Source organism: Marmota monax, unplaced genomic scaffold, assembly GCF_021218885.2.
Source record: "Marmota monax isolate L192 unplaced genomic scaffold, Marmota_monax_Labrador192_F-V1.1 WCK01_AAM20220418_F8-fsc00199, whole genome shotgun sequence".
Lineage (NCBI taxonomy): Eukaryota > Metazoa > Chordata > Mammalia > Rodentia > Sciuridae > Marmota > Marmota monax.
This window is the reverse complement of record NW_026694340.1, coordinates 686467-708993: the sequence shown is the minus strand read 5'-3', so window position 1 is coordinate 708993 and position 22527 is coordinate 686467. Positions and strand designations below refer to the sequence as shown.

The following is a 22527-nucleotide window of genomic DNA, read 5'->3' as shown; positions in this document are numbered from 1 at the left end:
CCTCTTTATCTTTTACACCTCTTTAGCTATTGCCCTATTTCTGAGTTAGTTTAGCAAAACTCATAAAATTATTCTAAGTTTCACTTCCTTGCCTCCTCCTTTCTCTGAAACTAGTTTTATCAAAAGCAGCTATGGGTTCCATGTACCCAAACATTCCTCTTAAGTACTAGCATAGGTAGAGTTGATAGCTCCCACCTTGTAACACTTTATTTGCTTGTCTTCCAAGATATAATTCTCCCAATTTTCCTCTTTATTAATTGTACTTTAGTATCCTCTTTGTGATCTCTAAATCCATTAGCTCTAGTGTTCCAGGTTCAAGTCTTGGATTCTTTTCTATTTACTCTCCCCATTTGAATTAACCAAACCTTTTAAATTAATATATAGAATTAAGTGTATATATCAATGTTTTCTAATTTTTTCTCTAGGTCTCTAGGTCTAACTACTCACTTGGATAAACTTCTATTTGCCAAATGGACAGCTCTTCTGGATATCTAACAGGCATCCCAAATTTACATGTTTAAACCAGATCCACCCAAATCTCTCTTTCTAGAGTTCCCCTATTACAATAAATGGTCAAACTTTTTTTTAAATATTTATTTTTTTAGTTCCAGGTGGACACAATATCTTTATTTTGTTTCCATGTGGTGCTGAGAATCGAACCCAGTGCCTCACCCATGCCAGGCGAGCGCACTACCACTTGAGCCACATCTCCAGCCCAATGGTCAAACTTTTTAACCACCTGTTCAAGCAAAAAAAACCTTGAAATCATACTTGGTGCTTTTACATCTCTCATACACTATTATCCAAACTATTACCTCATCTGTTGGTTCTACCTTCAAAACATCCCAAATCCAGCATTTCTCACCACTTCCACACCTAACTTCATCAGGTCACCAATATTTCTCATCTAGATTATCACAAACCCCTAAATTAGTCTCTGTTCTCCAATCTTTGCTAGCTACAGAAAGGAGATAGCTTTCTCTCAGTTGCCAAACTGGTCCTTTTTATTATTATTATTATTATTATTATTTTTTTTTTTTTTGGTACCAGAGATTGAACCCAAGGGTGCTTAACCACTGAGTCACACCTCCAGACCTTTTCATTTTGAGACAGGGTATCACTAGGTTGCTTCCAGCCTCACTAAGTTGCTGAGGCTGGCTTCAAACCTGCAATCCTCCTGCCTCAGCTGCTGGGATTACAGGTGTGCACCACTACACCTGGCTTAGAATCTCCTGTTTTAGGAAAACTTAGTCCCTTTTAACATAAATAAGACCATGTTCTTTCCCTACTCAATATCTTCCAATAGATTTCTACTTAAGAATAGAATCCAAGATCTCATAAAATTCAGTCCTTTCTATTGTTGTGACTGAATTTTCTACCATTTTCCCCCGCACTTTGCTCTTCTTGGTAAGAAAACCAAACATGTTCATACCTCAGGGACTTTGCCCTTAAATATTAAGATCAAATGTATGTTCTTACTCCATATTCTTAACAATTCACTCTTCTTGAATGAATATTTAAAAGACAACTGCTTGCTGTGTGAAAAGGAGAGAACTTCAAGAATTAGAGCAGAAAAACAACTTAGAAGACTAGTATTTAACAGTTCAAGGGAAAAATAATGGTGGCTTGTACCTGGAAAGTATTGGCAATGGAATGAAGAGGACAAATTCTGGGCACAATTTAAAAGGGTAGCTAAGAATGGCTGATGAATTGGAATTAAGGTGAGATACAACAATCAATCAAAGACAGCCCATAGAGTTTGGCATGAGCAAATGTATGGACGATGATATAATTTACTAAATTGGTATATTTAAGTAGTAGCAGACTTGACAATGTGGGAGGAATGGGGATACAAGGAATCAAGAGTTCTATTTGAACATACTAAGTTTGAGATGCCTAGTAAATACCCAAACAGCTAGACATATACCTAAAGCTTAAGAATGAGGTCAACGTTAAATACATAAATTTGGGACTCATCAGTACTTAAATTCATGAAACGGAATGAGATCACCCAAGAGAGAAGACAGAAAAGAGGCTGAGTGTTAGGGCACAACAGCATATAGAAATCAGACAAAGGTAGATCCAGCAAAGACTAAGAAATGGCAAGTAAAAAGGGAGAAAAACCATAAGATTATGATGTCATAGAAAGCAAAAGGGAATTTTTTTTCTTTTAAGAATAACTGAATCAAGGGCTGGGGCTGTAGCTTAGTGGTAGAGTGCTTGCCTTGCATGTGTGAAACACTGGGTTTGATCCTCAGCACCACATAAAAATATATTAAAAAAAGAATAATTGAATCAAATCTGCTGAGAAGTTAATGAGAATTTGAAACTGACCATTCTATCTGGCAACACAGAGATTCCTGGTGACCTTGCAAAAGCAATTTTAGTAAAAGAAGAAGAAGAAAACCCGAGTGGAATAGACAGAGGGGGAAATGGGAGGCAATGAAGTATACATACAACCCTTGTGAATTCTGCTACAAACTGAAAGAAAACAAAGATAATAGCAAGAGGATGTTTTGGAGTACAGAGAGAATTTTTTTATCTGAACACTGGAGAATATTTACAAGCTAATGTGAATGATCCTATAAGGAGAAACTACTAATACAGAAAGAGAAGGAACTAAAGAGCAAAATGTTTTTAAGTTGATAAGAGGGATGGATGGGCTCCAGCCTCCAAAAAGAGTTGGTTCATTTTTAGAAAAAATGAAAATCAATTTACCCTCACTACAGGAGAGGAAACTATATAGGAATGTGTACATGGTAGTTTCATAAATTTCATGATTGGAAAAATGAGAGAATGTATCTGATTCCTCCTATTTCTCAATAAAATACAAGGCAAGATCATCAGTTGAGGAAAGAACATTGTGGATTTAACAAGAGAGGTAGAAACAGTCATTTCAGAAAAATAGTTATTTGTTACTCAGTAAAGGTACCAAATAATAATATAATATATGAAAATTCATAAATACCTTCAAAATTATAGCTATCTTCAGTTACACAGAAATGGACACAACTTAAATGACCAGTAGGGGGTTGGTTAAACTACAGGATATAAACTCAATGGAAAATTACTTAGTAACTTAAAATAATGAAACAGAAATATGTGTGTTTGTGTGTGTGTGTGTATGTGTGTATTAACAGATCCACAGTATGTCACTAAATAACTTTTACACTATAAAATAAAAATCTACTGATGTGTTTAAAGATAAATATACCAAGTGTACTTATAAAATCACACGGGCATGGTTTTATAAAGACAGAAAAAGGCCTGAAAGAAAATACAATGAACTCTTAACCTAGTGGGACTCAGGGCAGGGATCAGTGAGAGAAGCACACAACTCCACAAAATATATATATATTTGTTTCATAGATAGGCCAAATCCTATGTCCTTTCCACATACTAATAGTATAAACACCAAAATTCAAACAAGGATTCATATGCAAATGGTCATCTTGGAATATTTTAATGAAAAAACTAAATGTAGTCTAAATGTAAAAAAAAATGCAACTACTAAAAATGGTCATAAAACAAAGACTAAAAAGAAGCAATCATATAACATAAGCCCATATTAAGAATTTTAAAAATATTTATTTTTTTAGTTGTACTTGAACACAATACCTTTTTTTTATTTATTTGTTTTTATGTGATGCTGAGGATCACACCAGGGCCTTGCACATGCTAGGCAAGCACTCTATCACTGAGCCACAACTCCAGTCCATGACATAGGACTTTTATGAATAATGTGTAGTGGGGAAAAAAATTTAAAACGCTGAACACAAAATTAGATACAATATGACCTCAGTTACGTAAAACAATATGTAAAGTAAGAGAAAAACACATAAAAATATCAACAATGGTTATCACTGGGTGCTAAGACTGTGTGTGTAGGTGACTTTCATTTCTATACTTTACCACTGCCAATTTCTCTACAATAAGCCATTATCATTTTCATAATTACAAAAATTTTATTTTAAAATGAAGTTTTACTAGCACCATTACCTTGGGATCATGAACAAATGTATTTCCTTTGGTTCCAGGAGGGAAATCTCCGGTACAAATATACTTTAGACATTCAATGATGGTCTAAAGAAATAGAAAATTATACTAGTTATAAGAGAACTGCTTAAGTTTACCATAAATATTAATTCATTACTAAAATATTTCTCATGGAGATTATAAGAATGTGATTGGGAAAAATTTGACAATATAAATTCATAATAAAGATAAGATTAAGAGTTTAAAGAATAATTGCTGTAAGCTCATAGAAAAAGCTATATAATTTAAAAGGCATCCTAAAATAAAGAATTCGTGATTTAGAAGAAAAATATTTCCAAAACAACTGTTAACAATTACACACAGATTCCTATATGCAAGTAGTGAATTCTCCCATTCACCCTAGGCCATAGAAACTATTTTTACACCATATTATGAATCAAAAAACTAAGGCAAAACTAAGACTTAAAACTAGACCTAACAGTGAAGTTAGGTCACTTGCCAGCAGTCACACAAGTAATAAATGATGAGGCAAAAAAATCTGTATTCAGGTGGTCAGTGCTCAAAAACACTTTATTAGTCTTCCCTCCAGTAGTGCACTTAGTACAATGCTAAGAAAATAATAGATATACAATATATAACATTTTTACATAAATAAAAGTAGACAACAGTCTAGCATTCAACTCTCAACCTTCCCTTTCGACATGCTTTTCACAAATTCTTCCCTTAGACTCTGCTTATTCCTATACTGATAATGTTTTGCTTTTCTCAAGCTATTATTTCTGGACCAGAACACCTCTTGGTTACATTTTTCACTCAAATTTGTAATGTTACCTGGGCTTTTAACAATAGCAGTAATCAAGCTCTGCTCCAACTTTAATTGGGCAAAAGTAAAAAAAAAACTAAGTAACAACCAAATACAGTTCTCCAATTGAACCTAAATCCTCACTACATCAGTTTCATTTTAAAGTCATTTCGTTTTCCATTTATTAGGAACAGTGGGCATCTTTACCAAGTGTTTATTTATCATACTTCATAACTTTTTAAGGAATTCCTGTATGGGCCAACTACTGGAAATGAATATTATGCTTCAAAAGCAAGGGGGCAGGGGTAAATAACAGCAGCATGAGCCAAAGGTCTTCATGTAGGACCGTGACCGAGTTCAGGTCTCTGGGATTCTCAACGACACCTGTCCACAGAGCTGTCCCAGACACCCAAACTGCCTGGGACTGGGATGACGCAAAAGGCCACGCCCCGACTCACTTTCTAGGCCTCCAGAAGCACAGTAGTAAGTACGCCTCTCCTTTCCCTAATCAGAGTTCACAACTCCCCCAGGGATTTTATTTTCTGGATTCGTAACATGGGGCGAGTAAACGGAAGGCGGCTACTCAGGACTTACCGTCTTCCCTGCCCCATTGGGTCCAACCAAAATTGTGAGGGGGCTGAAGAAAGTGATAATTTGCTTATCTTTGTCCTCTATTCCAAAACTTCGCACGCCCAGAATGCTCATCTTTTCGATCCGTGACATTTTTGCAAACGTCTCGTGTCTCGACACCAAAGGGCCTGGAGGCCACCGAGGTTTAACAGTGAGGCTGCAGCAGGGCGAATGTGGGACGAGAAAGGCACAGGAAGGCCAAAAGTTCCGAGGGCGAGCAGCGAGAGGGGGCAGGGGCTCAGGCTGGAGCCCTTTCTTCCACACCCGCTTCCTTTCCGGCTGGAGGGCGAGAGGGAAGGGGACCCGCCCGAAGACAAAAGCAAAGGCCGAGCCACCCTACAACCGCGGGAACTCAGATTCCCGCTACAGCGGCCCCACAGGTCACGTGGGCCCGAGCGCCTCTACGTCACACGCCGCATGCCCGGTGCACGCCGGGAAGCGAGGCGTACGGCGCGCGTAGTGCCTGCTTCCAGGTACAGTCTGCGTTTTGACCAGATACTGTTGCGTGTTGATGCGGATTATAACTTCTTGCTGGTGCCGGGCAGCACAAAAGGAAGACAGTGGCTTGTGATGGGCCGCGCTGCGTTTCTCAGAGCGTTATCCCCGGGACTCTTGGAATGGGATGGAATCAATCGTGTTCCAGAAACGTCAAAACTCACTCTCATTCCTTGATGTCCAGGGGTTTCCGTTGATCACAAGAGTGTGAATACGTCATTGCAATGGAATGTGTGCAATGGTTAAAAGAAACTCAATTTTAATTTCCAATTGACTGTGAATATTGCTAGTTATAACTCACATAAATGCCCTTTGAGGTCTACAGTAATTTTTATGAGTGTAAAGGGGCTTTTAAGACAAATCCTGAGAACTACTGTTGTAGGACTCTTTAATTAAAGAGTTGTGCAAATATGTAGAATGTAAAGGAAATCTAGTCCTAACAGCACTTCCACAGGAAAGAAATACCTTTTCCCCCCATTGGTACTAAGGGTTGGTAGTTAGGGCCTCGCTAAATTGCTGAGGCTGGCTTTGAACTTGGGATCCTCCTCTGAACATGGATCCTCCTAAGCCAGTGGGGTTACAGGCATGCACCACTGCACCTAACAGGGATAGATAGCTTTAAAATAAGGGAAGGAGAAATCACCTTCCGAAATGGAGAATATTGCTTTCTTGGAAACAAACTTAATGGAAGGATACAACATGTAATCACCTATAGGTAAATCTTTGAAAATAAATTTCTGGAACATATTAAAATTAAAAACTTTAATGCGATGGTATAATTTGCTCCTGAGATGGAAAAATGTAGGAAATGCTGTCCAATCACACAATCCAAAGAAAATAATATACAGAACCTAATACGTAAACCAAAAAATTTAATGTGTTTAGGAAAACAGATGGGGAAGGCCAATGAGAAGTAGTCTCTTGCACTACTGTGGGAGGCCAACCTTACAGGTGACTGAGTTACACTCCCCAGCTGGGTGCTGAGGCGCTCAGTCACAGAAATGGGTGTGTCTTGCTACAGCCCCAAGGGTGAAGCTATGCTCACCTGTTCCTTTGTAATATAACCCCTTGCCCTATTTAGGATAGAATCATCCATGGAAGTGCCTTGTGTGTGTCCCCTCCTCTTACTGTGCCCTTGGGTGTGGCCTACCCAGGTGTTAGTCAACCTGCTGACAGTGGACATCATGAAGATACTCAGCCCCCTGAAACTTGACCCGTTGCCTCATTTGAATAGCTTCTCCTCAATAAAAGGGGTCAGCACGTGCTCTCTCTCTCTTTCTGTGGACCCTTAAGGTCAGAGGAGCGGTCACAGCAACCCCAAAGAAAAAGGTATTTGTGTCTCTTGCATGGTTATTACATGCAGCCCAGTTAGCCCAGTTTAACTAGAGTGACCCCTGAGCCTTTTAGTCACGAGAACAGAAACCCAGCAATTGGTGTCCAACGTGGGCCGAAAGATCTGCGTCTTTAAGCCTCCGGGACAAAAGTGACAAATGCTGGCTCCTAAGGGACTTCTAAATATTAAAGAAAGTTAGTGAAGTTGAAAGTTCTCCCCAGAAGTTAAGCATGCTTAGGATTGCAGAGTATTGTGGGCAGAATTGTAGAAAGTAAGTGAATTAGACAAAAGGAAAATCTGTGACGTTAAAATTTTTAATACTGGGGTATAATTGTAGAGACTCTAAATAAATATAGTTATTAAGATGACTGATGGGCTATGTTGTTGAGTTGAGTCCTCTCCATGGAAAGCGCGCTTTTGTGTATTTTAAAAAAATTGTTTTTATAAAAGATTTTTTGGGGGCTAGGATTGTTGCTCAGCGGTAGAGTGCTTGCCTAGCATGGGCGGAACCTGAGTTCGATCCTCAGCATCACATAAAAAAAAAAAAAGCTTTAAAAAAAAAGAGATTTTTTGGCCTTTATGTTCTAGAAGTTTGCACTAGGAGAGTGAGAAAAAGGGAGAGAAAATGTGATGTTTATCTGGAGAGAAATGTTTCAATTTTCTATTGTTTTTGTCAATACTCAGAAAGTATGTACAGACCTTTTTACTACATGATTGTCCTATGAATCAGAATGGCTGTAACTCAGCCGCTGGGGACAAGAGACTTTAGCCGCTGCTTCTCGCTATAGGGTCCTAGCCCCTGCGGCCAGCAGTGCTTTTAACCCTTGAATTACTTGACCTAAATGCCAAACACAGACTAACTTAAAATCTGATGGTAATGCTAGCGTTTGCTGCTAAAAAACCTTTGGAGCACCCACGTGCCACAGAAAAAAGTGCAGGATGTACACGAGCTGCAACTGCAGGTCGCAGAGACAGAACAAGCTGCTGCCGCAGTAGGATCTTGGCCAGGCGGGGGAAAATAAAATGCAATCAGCTAGGAAAACTTGGGAAACCTTTGCCCCGACAATGGACAGCGGACTCCATGTTGTTTGCATCACCATGGTAACCACAGGGTGCCTGGCCAGAACAGCCGGCTTCCTGGTCCCACCTCCCACACTTTCGCGGGCTTCCAATTGGTTCTTCCACAGTCACTCAGACAGGACTTCTAATCCCGCCTTCCAGCCACTAACCTGTACTACTGTGTTTCAGATTTCTACCGGAGCTGTTCAGAGCCTGTATTTTTAAGAATGCCTACCTGTAAATGCTAACGAAAGATATCTTTTTCAGACAAAATTTAATTCCATAGGTTTCTATGTTGCAGTCCTAAATTTAAGTTAGTTCTGAGTTAAATAACCTGACTTTTCTCTATAGTTGTGTTACTAAATAATGTTCTATTGATGAGAGATATCAAACATGCTTCTTTATATTTTACTTTTAATTTTGGAGGTTATGAGGATTTATTTGCTCGCCACAGGAACAAAGCCAGCAATGTTCCTGTGATGACCAAAAAATCCTTATTCTCATTCCTAACTATAAAAGCACACTACCAAGTAAGAGAACATGAACACATCATTTATTACAAGAGATTTAAAATTATCAATGCAACAAAATGGACTGAAATTATATATTTATGTCTTAGTTGACAGACCAGTGTAATAAAACAATGGGAAAGGTTAAAGACCCTTTATCCCCAGTTTTTAAAGATGTGGTAAAATACATAAAAAAAATTTAAATCTTGACCATTTTAAGAATACAGCTCAGTGACATTAAATATATTCACATCATAGTGCCACCATCATCACCTTCTGTCTTTCCATTTTGCAGAACTGAAACTGTATAGCCGTTGAACAGTAACACCATTTACCAACTCCTGGAAACCACCATTCTATTATCTGCCTCTATGATTTTTGACTATTTTTTAATAATCTTGTTGAAGTTGAATTACAATATTTGTCTTTTTGTGACTGGCTGATTTCACTGAGCATAATGACCTCAAAATTCATCTATGGTGTAGCAATTGTTAGAATTTAAATCCTTTCTTTAAGGCTAAGATTCCATTTTGTGTATACATCACATTTTGTTTATCCATTCATCTATCTATGGCATTTGGGTTGCTTCCATGTTTCTGGGTATTGTAAATAATGCTGTTGTGAATATGGGCGTACATATATCTATCTCTTTGAGACCATGCCTTCATTTCTTTTAGGTATATACCCAAAAAAAAATGGATTTCTAGGTTATATGGCAATTCTTTTTTTTAATTTTTTGAGGGACTGCCATGTTTTTTCTCACAGCAGCTGTACCTTTTTACATTCCAGTGTACAAAGGTTTCAATTTATCAACATCCTCACCAACACTTGTTATTTCTGTAGTCATCCTAGTGAGTGTGAGGTGGTATCTCATTTATAGTTTTAATATGCATTTCAATAAAGTAAATGATGCTTATTGTCCATTCGTATATCTTCTTTTGGAGAAAAAGCTATTCAAGTAAGTTTGAAAGTCAAGTTTATTGAACCATAATTTCATACCATAAATTCACCATTTTCCAGAATACAGTTCCATGAGTTTTGACAAATATAAAGATTCATTCCCCACCAAGACCACTAAGAAAAAATTTTGTGGATTTCAGAATATCAATAGAAAGAAAAAAAAGCAAGTCTATACCATATTTTACTTATTACTGTAAGTTCCAGATAGATGAAGATCCAGATACTCTAAAGGAATAAAAGGTCAGAAATGTAATTACTTCTACTTTAAAGGAGAATTTTGTGACTCAAAGTAACAAGAAATTAGTAATGACTTAATTGCATGTCTCTAATCTCAGTATAAAGTCCCCAGCATTACTCCTTATGCTGTTTTTTTTTTAAAAGCAAAAGTTGAGAGGGGGTTTAAGAGAGAGAAGCTTAACTTGAATCAAATCTAATCACACCTTTAGATTTAGCTTCCAGTTAACAGGAATTATAAGGATTAAATTAACAACACTGTAAAGACGAAAAGGTAACTCCAGAAGATGGAACATGTTATAAGATATTGGCTCAGGCTCTCAGGAGATTAGTGTCATTAAAGCAAGGACTGTTGTGGACTTTAAAGAATTGTTTGAAATTAAACAGATTTGAGGTACACATCACCTAGATGTATCACATGCTCTTGGTTTGCACGTAGACATGAGGAATATTTGGGGGTCATGTTAGGAAATTTGAATGTAGACTGGAAACTAGATGATAAAAAGAAGCATCATTAATTTTATTATATTAGATGTGATATTTAAGAAAACTTTCTTGGGCTGGGTTGTATCTCTGGTAGGGCACTTGCCTGGCATGTGTAAGGCACTGGGTTTGATTCTTGGCACCACATATAAATAAATTAAATAAAGGTCCATCACCAACTTTAAACAAAAACTTTTTTGCCGTGTAAGAAAACTATATTTTTGAGATGCATATGGAAGTATTAGTGATGGTGTCATACTGTCCATTGGAGACTTTAAAATACTTCAGAATAAATTAGTAAGTTGAAAGGGGAAAAAATGGAAATGACAAGGTAGCCAGATTCCATTACAAAAAAAAAAAAAATCAACTTTGTAACAATAGGAAACTATAAAACCAAGGCAAAGCTCTAGGATTGGGGTAGAAAATCTTTTTCAGTGAGCACAACTAGATCCTAAAATAAAAAGAGCTAAAAGGTAAATCAGTCAAGTCCCCACTTCTCAGTAAACTACTTACATACTTTTGAAAAATGTTTGGTTTTGCTTGTAGCAAAATTAGTGTAATGAAAAATAAAACTACTTTATCTTATACCTACTATGGAACTTCTTCATCCTTATAATACTTTCCAACATAATTTTTTTCCAGTATTGATATGAGCCTTCTTTTGATTAGTATTTGTTTGGTATATTTTTCTATAGAATGCTTGATTTTCAAACTTTTGACATCATTTTCCATTAGGTATCTCTTGAAAATAGCTGATGATTTTAAATACAATTTTATAGTATGTATAGATGAACTTGTTTTCAATTACTGATTCCTGGTAAATTTGGATTTTTAAAGATTTTCTCTTTGCTTCTCTTTCTCTTAACCAGTTTTCTAGATTAATTGAGCTTCTTTTTTAAAGATAAACTTTTAAGAATAATTATTTTATTTAATTTATTTTTTTTATGTGGTGCTAAGGATCAAACATGTAAGGCCACTAAGCCATAATGCCATCCCCTTAATTGAGCTGCTTTATTCTCTTGTTTCACTCCACTGGTTTAAGGATATACATTTTATTTCTATGATTTTAATTATTACTCTTAACATTTTCAATGCCTGTTTTGAAATATAAAATTAATATTTTTAGCATTCTTCTGAACATTACAGACTGTAAAATATGCCAACTCTGATCACCCACTCCATCTCCCATGTTATAATTGTTTGCAATTTTTGTTCCTTGTTGTCTTGAAATAAGAGACAATATAAGTTAAATAAGTTATTTTTTAAACCAGCATTACTTATTTAGCTTTACCAACACGGTTATCAAACTCCAATTACCACTTCCTCCTTCTGAAATCATTCACTCATTAAATTCTCCAGACTGTGAAAGCCTGGTGCTAATGGACCTTCAGGTAAAGAAATCTATCTCACAGTGCTGATGTCAGAATTAAAGTTCTTTTTGTGAAAGTGCTTTAAAAGTTGTAAACCAATAATGTAAAAAGGATTTCTTCTTCGTGTATTGAAAGTTTTTAGAGAATGATATGGTGAAATGTAACCAAAACCATAAAAATGATCATATAAATTCCCTAGCAAAAAGAAATATTCTTTTATTCCACAAAGGAGTTTCTAGTTGCATTATTTAATTTTATAATGCTAGAGAGAACCCCAAAGCCTATAAGTTAGGGAATTGTGAAAAAAAACTGGTACATCAATTTCATCTTATACCATGTAACCATTAAAACAATAAATAGGAAACTACCTATATGCAAAACTATAGAAATACAATTGAGAAATATTAATAAGCAAAAAAGATAAGTGCAAATTGTACATATTCATTGATTACAACACTGTAAAACTGTCTATGCATCAGTAAAGATTGGAAGAAGTCATCAAAAAACACATTTATTATGCCAAGGGGAAATTTAAGTGTGTATTTTTCCTATAACTTTTTTTGTTCAAAAATTCTAATGAAGATATGCTTGAGGATTGAATGGATGGAGATTAAAATAAAGTCAAAAAGAAAAGGAGATGTTATCAATTAACATTTAGTCACCACAAAACTTTTGGGGATCATGCTCAGTTGATTGATTAGGATCAATTCATGGAAAAGTCATTTGACCTTAAATGACTACACACAGTAAAAACCACAGTTACCAGCTTAAAATTTAAAAAAAAGCCCATGTCACCAATATGCAAAACCACTAATAAAGATAAAAATTTTATGACAAAAGACTGAATGTTACCCACTAACATACCTTTTTGAACATTATTTTTAAACACAAATTTTACTTTATTATTATATATCATTTTATATATTATACATTTATATAGTATACATTTAAATATATTTTATATATTATACATTTAAAGTACATTTAAATTATATATTATACATTTAAATAACGTTATCTTATGTATTATTTCAATATGTAACATTATAATTAACAAAGTTATTCAAAGTTCTTTTTCTAAATTACATAATTACCAATCATTTTTTAAAATTCAGAGTACTGGGCTAGGGTTGTGGCTCAATGGTAGAGCACTCACCTGGCACATGTGAGGCACTGGGTTCGATCCTCAGCACCACATAAAAATAAATACATAAAATTATTGTATTAAATTTTTTTTTTAATTCAGAGTACTAACTGCTAATTTCTTTCTATTCCCCTAAAATAATGTGGATTTTTTAAAATGTCACAGTTGTTTACATTGGTTTGGTGTCTATAACTAAACCTTGGGGCTTTGTTCTATTTTCCTAGAGTCCTGCCAAAGTTGTTTCTGTTACTTCAATTTCCCAGCACAGGGAACAAACTCCTTGAATTTCCAGAGTATTCATATTAATTTGTTCGGCTAATACAACAAAGAGCCTGCTTATTAATATAAGTAACATTAATTGTCTACAATATGGTAGAACTCAAGGAGAAATAATAAATAAAAACCTTATTCCCAAAAAACACAGGTGGAGAGGTGAAATGGTTCCATGCATGGTATTCATGGGATACAAAGTCTTTTTAAATAATAATAGTAAAAATAATCATGAACTTTTTTCAACTTGCAGGGCCACCCCCTCCGGACACAAACACACCTTGGTGCTGGAGATTGAACCTAAGTCTCAGCACATTCTAGGCAAGTTCTCTACCTACTGTACTACATCCCTGGCCCACATTGTTCTTTTAAAATGAACTTTTTGAGTAATTTCAGATGCAAAGAAAAGTTTCAAGAGTATTAGAGAGAGTTCCAGGGTACCCTGCACTCAGTTTTCCCCTGTGTGAATATTACAATGGTACATTTTTGTAACTAAGAAACCAACATTGATTGGTACTTTACTAGATTCCACAGATTTTTTTAAAAAAATTTTTTTTTTAGTTTTTGATGGACCTTCTTTTTATTTATATGTGGTGCTGAGAATTGAACTCAGTATCTCACATATGCTAGTAAGCACTCTACCACTGAGCTACAATTCCAGCCCCAGATTTTTTTTTTTTTAATCTCCTTAGTTTTACTTACTGTCCTCCATCTGTTCCTGAATCTCATCCAGGATATGTCCCTTAGATGCCTCTGGACTGTGACCGTCTCTGAGAGTGCTATTTTTTGTTTGTTTGTTTAATGACCTCAATAGTTATAAGGTCATCAAGTATTTTGTCCTTTTCTTTGGGTATGGGCAGTATTTTTCTCATGGTCAGACAGAGGTTATAGGTTGGAGGGGGCCACAGAGATAAAATGCTATTCTTATGACATCACATCAAAGGTATATACTATTAACACGAGTTACCACTGCTGATGTTGACCTCCATCACCTAGCTTAGGCCAAAAGTTTATCGAGTTACTCTGTGTAAAGTTACTCCCTTATCCTCCTGTTTGATTTTTTAAAAACAAAGCCATCATGTGAATCCCACTCTTAAGGAAATGGGGATCACACTACATCTCCTTGAGGGGGGAATATCCACATAAGTTATTTGGAATTCTTCTGCAAAGGAGATTGCAATCATCAACATTTATTTCGAATTTTATATTAATGAAGCTCTTTCAAATACATCATTTGCGGGCTGGGGTTGTGGTTCAGTGCTTGCCTAGCATGCATGAGGCACTGGGTTCGATTTTCAGCACAACATATAAATAAATGAATAAAATGAAGATCATCAACATGTAAAATTTTTTTTAAAAAATACATCATTTTACAGTCCCTACTTGAGAAAATTTGTAGTCAGGTTAAGGAGGTCTCATAGAGGAAAAGCTAATGACACAACAACTTTATAGAAATTTTAGCCAGGTGCAGTGATGTATGCTTGTAGCCTTAGCTATTCAGGGAACTGAGGCAAGAGAATCCCTGGAGCCCAGCAGTTGGAGACCACCATGGGCAACATAGAGTGAAACAAAGAAAGACAGAGGCAGAGAAAAGGAATATAATTTTGTACACTCATCTTCCAGGCAGCAGTATTCACAATAGGAAAAAGTTGAAAGCAACCAAAGTGTCTATCAACCTACAAAGGGCTAGGGCTGGGAAGGCAGCTAAGTGGTTGAGTGCATGCTTGGAACAGTAGAGGACATGGATTCTATCCCCAGTGCCACCCAAACCCCAAACAGACAAAGGGATAAACAAAATATGGTCTATACATGCAATAGAAATTATTCAGCCTTAAAAAGGAAGGAAATTCTCATACATGCTACAACACGGACAGACATAATGCCAAGTGAAATAAGCCAGTCACAAAAAAACACTATATGATTTTTTTTAAGGCTCTGGAGTAGTTGAATTCATAGAGACAGAAAGTAGAAGAGAAGTTGCCAGGTGCAGCAGGAGGAGGAACTGGGAGTTACTGTCCAATGTTAGCAGAGTTTTAGTTTTCCAAGATGGAAATAGTTTGGAGATTTGTTGCACACATTCTAAATATTTCTGAGTTGTACATTTAAAAAATGGATAAGAAGTTAGATTTTGTTATATGCATTTTATAATTTTTTAAACTTTAAAGAAATACAATTTTTTATATTACACAATACCTTTATTTAATTAATTTATTTATTTTTATGCGGTGCTGAGAATCGAACCCAAGGCCTTGCACAAGCTAGGTGAGCGCTCTACTGCTTTACAACCCCGGCCCAGAAATACAATTTTAAATAGGAAGTATTTTTTGTAATCAGCCTTCCAATAGGAACCCACAGTTATATTGCAAATCAGACTGCAAAATGGTACCCTGGAGCTGTTGATATTTGAAAATCAGATTATACAAAACAATCAAAATTTCAGACTTCTTTGACAAACTGGATGATCTCAAAATGTAAGCCCAAGGGTATCACACCTGAGTGCTGATAAAGCAGCACCTGCCCATATCACTCACTATTCCCCTAAAAATAGTGGTTGATTGGTTGGTGAGTTTTCTCCTTCCCAGTGAAGTCTGGAACATTGGCATCTCAATCTGCTACCTCCTCTAGTTGTGTAGCCCTATGATATAATTTAACTCTCAAATCTTCAAGATACTGGAATTATAAGCTATTTGATGATTTCCGTGAAAGTTTTATCTAAGCCCACATTTCCTCAGTGTAGCCCAAAGGTCTCAGAGGGGAAGCAGAAAGAATCCTCTCATACCCTTTGGCAAGGAAGGCTGAACTAGAACTTGACTTGTATTCTAAGAGCACCATTTTAAAATACCCTTGAACCAAGACTACTATGATTTATAACACTGTAGTGAGCCAACATTTCTCAGATTTTCAAATCAGGCATGCCTAAGAGCCCCAGACTTCAGCAGGTATGCATATATACACACTCCCCCCCCCACACACACACACATACACAAAAGCAGACATGGTGTGAGCAGATGCCACTGGAATACTGGGGGGTTTTGTTGCTGTTGTTTTTGGTACCAGGGATTGAACTTGGGGCACTTAATCACTGAACCATATTCCCGACCCCCACCCCGCTTTTTTTTTTTTTTTTTTTGAGACAGGATCTCCCTAAGTTGCTGAAGCTGACTTTGAATTTTTGATCCTCCTTGCTCAGCCTCTTGAGCCACTGGGATTACAGGTGTGCACCACCACTCCCAGAATGCTGTGTTTTTATATAAAAGACAATGCAGATCTGGGATCACATACATGTTAGAAGTGTATCTATCCCCTCGCTGCCTGTTTCTCATGGAGAATAGCATCCAGCTTTGGAGAAGGGTTCTGGGTCACATTTTGTGTTTATTACCACCTGTGTTAGATGCTCAAGATAGTCCTAAAGTCAGACTTCCAGGCTACCAACACAACTACTTTAGGATGCAAATTGAAACCCTCCATACCATCATGTGTGCTGAGCCAAGAGAGAAAGACTGAGGCCTAAAAGGGAGTTTCATTTGCTCTTTTCTTGAAAATATAGGTCTGAGCCTAAGGAGCAAAGGCTGATTCCCTTGAGTACACATGTTCATACATAGCCCATCCAAGGTTTGAAAGAACCCCTCACCTAACCTTGTGGGACACACAGGAAAGGCCATGCCCACGTGTTATGTGTCTGTGACAGGTATTTATTAGTTACCATCTCAGCATCCCTGGCCCTCTTACAACTACCTAGGACCCCACATTCCTCAGCTGTGTGGTTTGGGGAAATGAAGTCTACCTCTAATTCAGAGAGAACCCATGAGTATAGCTCATGCCCCTAGCCATAGTTCAAGGGTGAACACATCGACCCTTTCACAAAGCATCTGAATTGTTCTGATTGAATGATCAGAAAAGAAAAACTGGTTTTTTTCCTGCTGTTCATGACAGGATACATATAGATCCAGGAGTTCTGGCCTCATTTTGGGGCCACAGTGGGACAGCTGCCTAAGAATGGAGTCAAGGAAGAGCCGTCAAAGCAAGTAGAACAGACAGGAACCTCCACCAGATATATGACCCAAATTCTCTGCTTATCTCTACCCTGTTTGGGTTAGGCTTGGGGTCACTGAGAACAGAAAGTATCCTAATCAAGACCCTATCGAACACAACTTGATCTTACCAAATCTTAGTGGTCTCTGCTTTAATGACTGTCTTTTTGCCCACCAGTATTTTCAATTCTTTTTGAGACAGATCAATCCAGCCACAACCACAGTAGAAGTTAGTTCCTCTGGAAAATATTCTCATTTAGTATAAAATTCTGTTGAGCGGTTTCTATTCCTTTGTGCGTACCTCTTTTAAAAGAAATTCAATCTTCTGATTTTAATTAATGCAAACATGAGATATTGATGTATATCAACCTACAAATTTTCATTTGTCATGGAAAATGTTTTTAAAAAGGAAGAAGTAGGGATTTTTCAAAAGATAAGCCAGGAAAGGTGGCACACACCAGTAATCCCAGCTACATGGGAGGCTGAGGCAGGTAATCACAAGTTCAAAAATAGCCCAGGCAATTTAGCAATACTCTGTCTCAAAATAAATTAAAAATTTAGAAAAGGTCGGGCATGTACTTCAGTGATAGAGCACTTTCCCTAGCATACAGAAGCCCTATGTTTCATCCTTAGAACTGAAAAAAATAAAATAAAAAGTAAATTTATTTAAGATACAAGGCATTGGAAACATTTAGTTTCACCATTTGCCATCATTAGACATTCTCTATCTGATTGTTAGAAATTATTCATTTCCTCAAAGAGAGAGAATAAATTGGTTGGGGATGCAATCTCATGCTAAGCACTTTCTTAGCTTTCTTTGCAAACTGTGAGCATTTCAAGCCATGGGGATGCTGCTGCGCTTGAGTTTGGTAGCTCTTGGAGCTGCCTACACTTGTGCCTTGGCCTTGGAAATTCCCATGAGTACATTGGTGAAAGAGACTTTGACCCTGCTTTCCACTCATCAAACGGTGCTAATAGGCAATGAGGTAAGTCTTTTTCATTCCTGCATTTCTTTAAAATGCATAATTATATGTGGTATTTCATTTACTGTGTATAAAGATCCGTTATAAATAACAAAATTATGAGCATAGGTGAAAACCACATCACTAGCAAGCATAATAATGAAAGTTATGAATGATTGAGGGCTTTAAAAATAATTATTTGACCTTTCCTTTTCCAGACCCTGAGGATTCCTGTTCCTGCACATAAAAATGTAAGTTAAATTATGATTCAACAAACCGATCCCATGAAAAAGCAACTTTCAGATTTTACACTATAAATCATTAGTTGTCTTTGGAACTACGTAATTTTCTCTTTTGTTTTCACATGGGGTGGATGTGAATGTATGTACTTAGAGATCTTAGGAATGAGTTTTAAAATTAGAATCTTAGGAATGACTTTTAAAATTAGAATAAGCAAGTGGATCAGGCTTTGGTGATATTTTCAGTTCTCTACCCCAAAGAACCTCATGTTAGAGTTTTTTTTTTTCCCCAGAAGAATCCCACAAGGGCTGAGAGGTGCCTGCTAGTCTCTTCTCAGTTCTGACCGTCTATGGCCATTCTCTAATATCATTCTTTAAAAAAAAATCAGATATAACATTACCTTTATTTTATTTATTCATTCTTATGTGGTGCCAAGGATAGAACCCACTGCCTCGCACATGCTAGACAAAGCGCTCTACCATTGAGCCACAGCCCCAGCCCTCTGTCTAATATCATTCTAAAAGTACTGTACTGGAGACCTAGATCAGAGGCTCAACTCTGGGGGTCCAAATAAATCAGGTCTGGTCACTCACCCCAAAAATCAAACGGAAAAAATAATGATGAAGAGTAGGCAAGGAACTGTACATCAAGTGTCTCAGCCCTGTCTTGGGGATACTGATAAGAACTTTAGGTTTAAATGGAGGAAGAATTCAGGCAGGGGGTGAGAGATATGCATAATTTAAAAGTCTTGGTCAAGTTGAACATTATTATCTCAATCCTGGTGATGCAGAATGGCTCCAGGAAGCCCTTAGTATTTGAGGGAGCGATCTCTATTTGCTGCTTGGGTGTTCATCTATTAGATCTGTGATATTGAAAGGGGGCAATTTGGTTCCCCTAAATAATTATTCCTGCTTAGGGGAGTAGTCCCACCTTGGGGTGATCTTTGCAATCTTCACTGCCTCTGGAAGGGGTGGGGCAATGACTGGAGACTTCTAGGTGCTGCTCTCGGGCTCTGGAGCAGGAGGTTGTAAAAGCTGGCAGTTGAATGTCTCTGCAAATCTTGAAAATACCATAGTTACTCTTCTATTGGTGTCCTCTGTCTTGAAGGGGAACAAGAGAGGATAGGTAAATTTAGGATCAATAAACCTTATATTATTATGCCTGCACACAGAACTGTGTTACCCTAATTTAAGGTAATAAAGGTGACAGATGAAATGGAAGCAGAGATGCCAAAACTTCTCTGATTTTAGTTACCCATTGGGCATCTGCAGGCCCAAAGGAAGAGTCAGTGCTTTTAGAAAAAGCAGCTTTTAATTCTCTGTTATACTCTTAGTAACTTGGGTCATATTTTTAGAATCATGATCGGTAGACATTAAAATATAACAACAAATGCCCTCTTAATAATTTTCACATAGTTAAATGATTATGACTATATAATGGTATTATGTACATTTGAAACACATAATGGTCATACTCAAAGGTAAAATATACTATTTCATTAGACTAAATGAATTAAAATTACCAGTCTAAACCATAAAAGAAAACACTGATGTGAGTTCTATTAGTAACATAATTGTGTTATGTGTTCATTTCCTGAACACTTTATTTCTGGTTATGTAGTTTCTTTTCTTTTTTCTTTTAGTGGTACTGGATATTGAACCCAAGGGTTCTCTTCCAGTGAACTACATTCCTTTTCATTTTTTATTTTGAGACAGGGTCTCACTAAGTTGCCCAGGCTGGCCTGGAGCCTCCTGCCTTAGCCTCTGGAGTCACTGGGATTACAGGCATGCACCACTGCACCCAATATTGTGTAATTTATTTTTTAAAATATTTTGTTTTAGTTGGACACAATACCTTTGTTCCATTTTTATGTGGTATTGAGGATCAAACCCAGTGACCCGCACATGCTGGGCGAGTGCTCCATCGCTGAGTCAAAACCCCAGCCCTTGTGTAATTTCTTAATAACTTTTGTAATGCTCTTCAGTAATTAAAAAGCTTCATCTATCTGTTGATGATTTTCTCAGCATGAGGTAGTTTGCCACTTGGGAAAGAAACAAGCAATAAAACTCTTTGGAGGAGAACAAATGCCATAAAATGAAGCCTAACTTTTGGGACCAGATTTTTTTTTTCTGATTTTTTAAAGTTGACAAATTAAAATTGTGTATATTTATTGTTTCTAATATTATGTTTTGAAATATGTATACATTGTGGGATGACAAAGTTTTTTTAATTTTTATTATTTGTTCTTTTTAGTTATACTTGACAGTAAATGTATTTGACATATCATACATACATGCAGTATAACTTCCCAATTTTGTGGTTATACATGATGTGGAGTTACACCAGTCATGTATTCACATATAGGAATGTTCTACAGTGGAACATAGGAGTGTTATGCAATAGACCCAACTTTTATATCGTGTTTTGATAATTTGCACCACCATGCCTGGCTTGCCTGTGAAGTTTAATTACATTGAAAATTAAGAGCCACTCTTGGTTGGCTCTCATTCTTTTAAGTCTTTTTAAATCTTCCTCATTTAGCACCAACTATGCATTGAAGAAATCTTTCAGGGAATAGATACGCTGAAGAATCAAACTGCACAAGGCGATGCTGTGGAAAGACTATTCCAAAACTTGTCTTTAATGAAAAAATACATTGACATCCAAAAAGTAAGTTATGAACATTTCTATGGGAATTGTATTTGTCTGGCTGTGCCTGTTTCTACAGAAACTGACAGTTTTCTTCAATTGTCTATTATTTTTACAGAAAAAGTGTGGCCAGGAAAGACGGAGAGTCAAGCAATTCTTAGAGTACTTGCAAGAGTTTCTTGGTGTGATAAATACCGAGTGGATGATGGAAAGTTGAGACTAACCTGCCAATTGTAACCAAAGCTTGTATTTTTTTATTAGACATATTTTAACTGTACATATTAATAGATACCATGTGATGTTTGATATATGTACACATTGGTAGGTTAAACATATCTAAGTCCTCAAACATTTACCTTTTTTATATTGAAACATTCAGAATCCTTTCTTCTAAGGACATGTAACACACGATCACTATTTATAGTCACCCTTCCGTGTAATAGCACGTCAGATCTTCTTATAATCTAACTGTAATTTAGTATCTGCTGATCAACATTTCCTCCTCTCTACTACTTTCCCCAGCCCCTGGTTACAGCTCTCCTCTTCATTTCTTTTTGCATTCCACCCATGAGTGAGATCATATGGTACTTACCTTTCTGTGCCTGGAGTAGAATATGGAGGAGGGAAAGGGCATTTTTTTGCAGCAAGAATGAGAGTCAGGGGCTAGGGATGTGGCTCAAGCGGTAGCGCGCTCGCCTGGCAAGCGTGCGGCCCGGGTTCGATCCTCAGCACCACATACAAACAAAGATGTTGTGTCCACCGAAAACTGAAAAATAAATCTTAAAAAAAAAAAAGAATGAGAGTCAACCAAGAGTGGCTCTTAATTTTCAATGTAATTAAGCTTCAGAGGCAAACCAGGCATGGTGGTACATGCTTGTAATCCCAGCAGCTGAGGAGGCTGAGGCAGGAGGATCACAAGTTCAAAGCCAGCTTCAGCAACTTAGCAAAGCCCCTAAGCAACTTAGCGAGAACCTGCCTCAAATAAAAAACAAATTTTTTAAAGAGCTGAGGATGTGGCTCTGTGGTAAGTACCCCTGAGTTCAATTCCCAGTACCTAAAATAAAGTAAAATAAAATAAACTTCAGAGGTAAAGTAAATATTTCAGGAGTGCTGCTACTTTACCACCTCACACAAGCAGAAAGTGTAAAGTATTTGAGATGTTTCAAATAACAAAAATCACTGAAGTGTTCTCCTCCAGTTTGCCAAATAGATACTTTTATTTAATTTAACATTCTGTAAGATGTCAATTAACTTAATATTATTTATGAAATGATTAAGAATTTGGTAAATTAATATTTATTTTATGCTCTGTGACATTCCAATAAAATAAAAATGTACAACTCTGATTCGATTAACTACT

The 22527-nt window shown here is 36.7% G+C and overlaps 2 protein-coding genes and 1 long non-coding RNA gene across 3 annotated transcripts in view; 1 reads left to right on the top strand and 2 right to left on the bottom strand.

The window, feature by feature from the left end:
- Rad50 (RAD50 double strand break repair protein) overlaps positions 1-5526 on the bottom strand; it is a 99675-nt gene extending 94149 nt beyond the window's left edge. The window contains exons 1-2 of the mRNA XM_046467627.2: positions 5393-5526; positions 4000-4083 (exon numbers count right to left, since the gene is read on the bottom strand). Coding sequence (XP_046323583.1) covers positions 4000-4083; positions 5393-5521 — 213 coding nt within the window. The 5' untranslated portion in view covers positions 5522-5526. The remainder of the gene's footprint in view (positions 1-3999; positions 4084-5392) is intronic.
- Positions 5527-18130: 12604 nt separating this feature from the next.
- On the top strand, positions 18131-21384 carry Il5 (interleukin 5). Its single transcript, XM_058586516.1, has 4 exons — positions 18131-18302; positions 18497-18529; positions 21060-21188; positions 21286-21384. Exons 1-4 carry the CDS (start codon positions 18159-18161, stop codon positions 21382-21384), a joined length of 405 nt encoding a protein of 134 aa, XP_058442499.1. The 5' UTR covers positions 18131-18158.
- LOC131425061 (uncharacterized) lies at positions 18910-21753 on the bottom strand. Its single transcript, XR_009228905.1, has 2 exons — positions 20373-21753; positions 18910-19618 (listed from the first exon to the last, which is right to left on the bottom strand). It is a non-coding gene; the product is annotated as an uncharacterized LOC131425061 (long non-coding RNA).
- Between the last annotated feature and the right edge of the window lie 774 nt (positions 21754-22527).

Excerpts from the sequence above, each read along its gene's own strand:
- Il5 (XM_058586516.1), top strand. The coding sequence starts at position 18,159 with ATGGGGATGCTGCTGCGCTTGAGTTTGGTAGCTCTTGGAGCTGCCTAC. Across the intron at positions 18,303-18,496 it reads CGGTGCTAATAGGCAATGAG|ACCCTGAGGATTCCTGTTCC; the intron begins GTAAGTCTTTTT and ends TTCCTTTTCCAG. Across the intron at positions 21,189-21,285 it reads AATACATTGACATCCAAAAA|AAAAAGTGTGGCCAGGAAAG; the intron begins GTAAGTTATGAA and ends TTATTTTTACAG.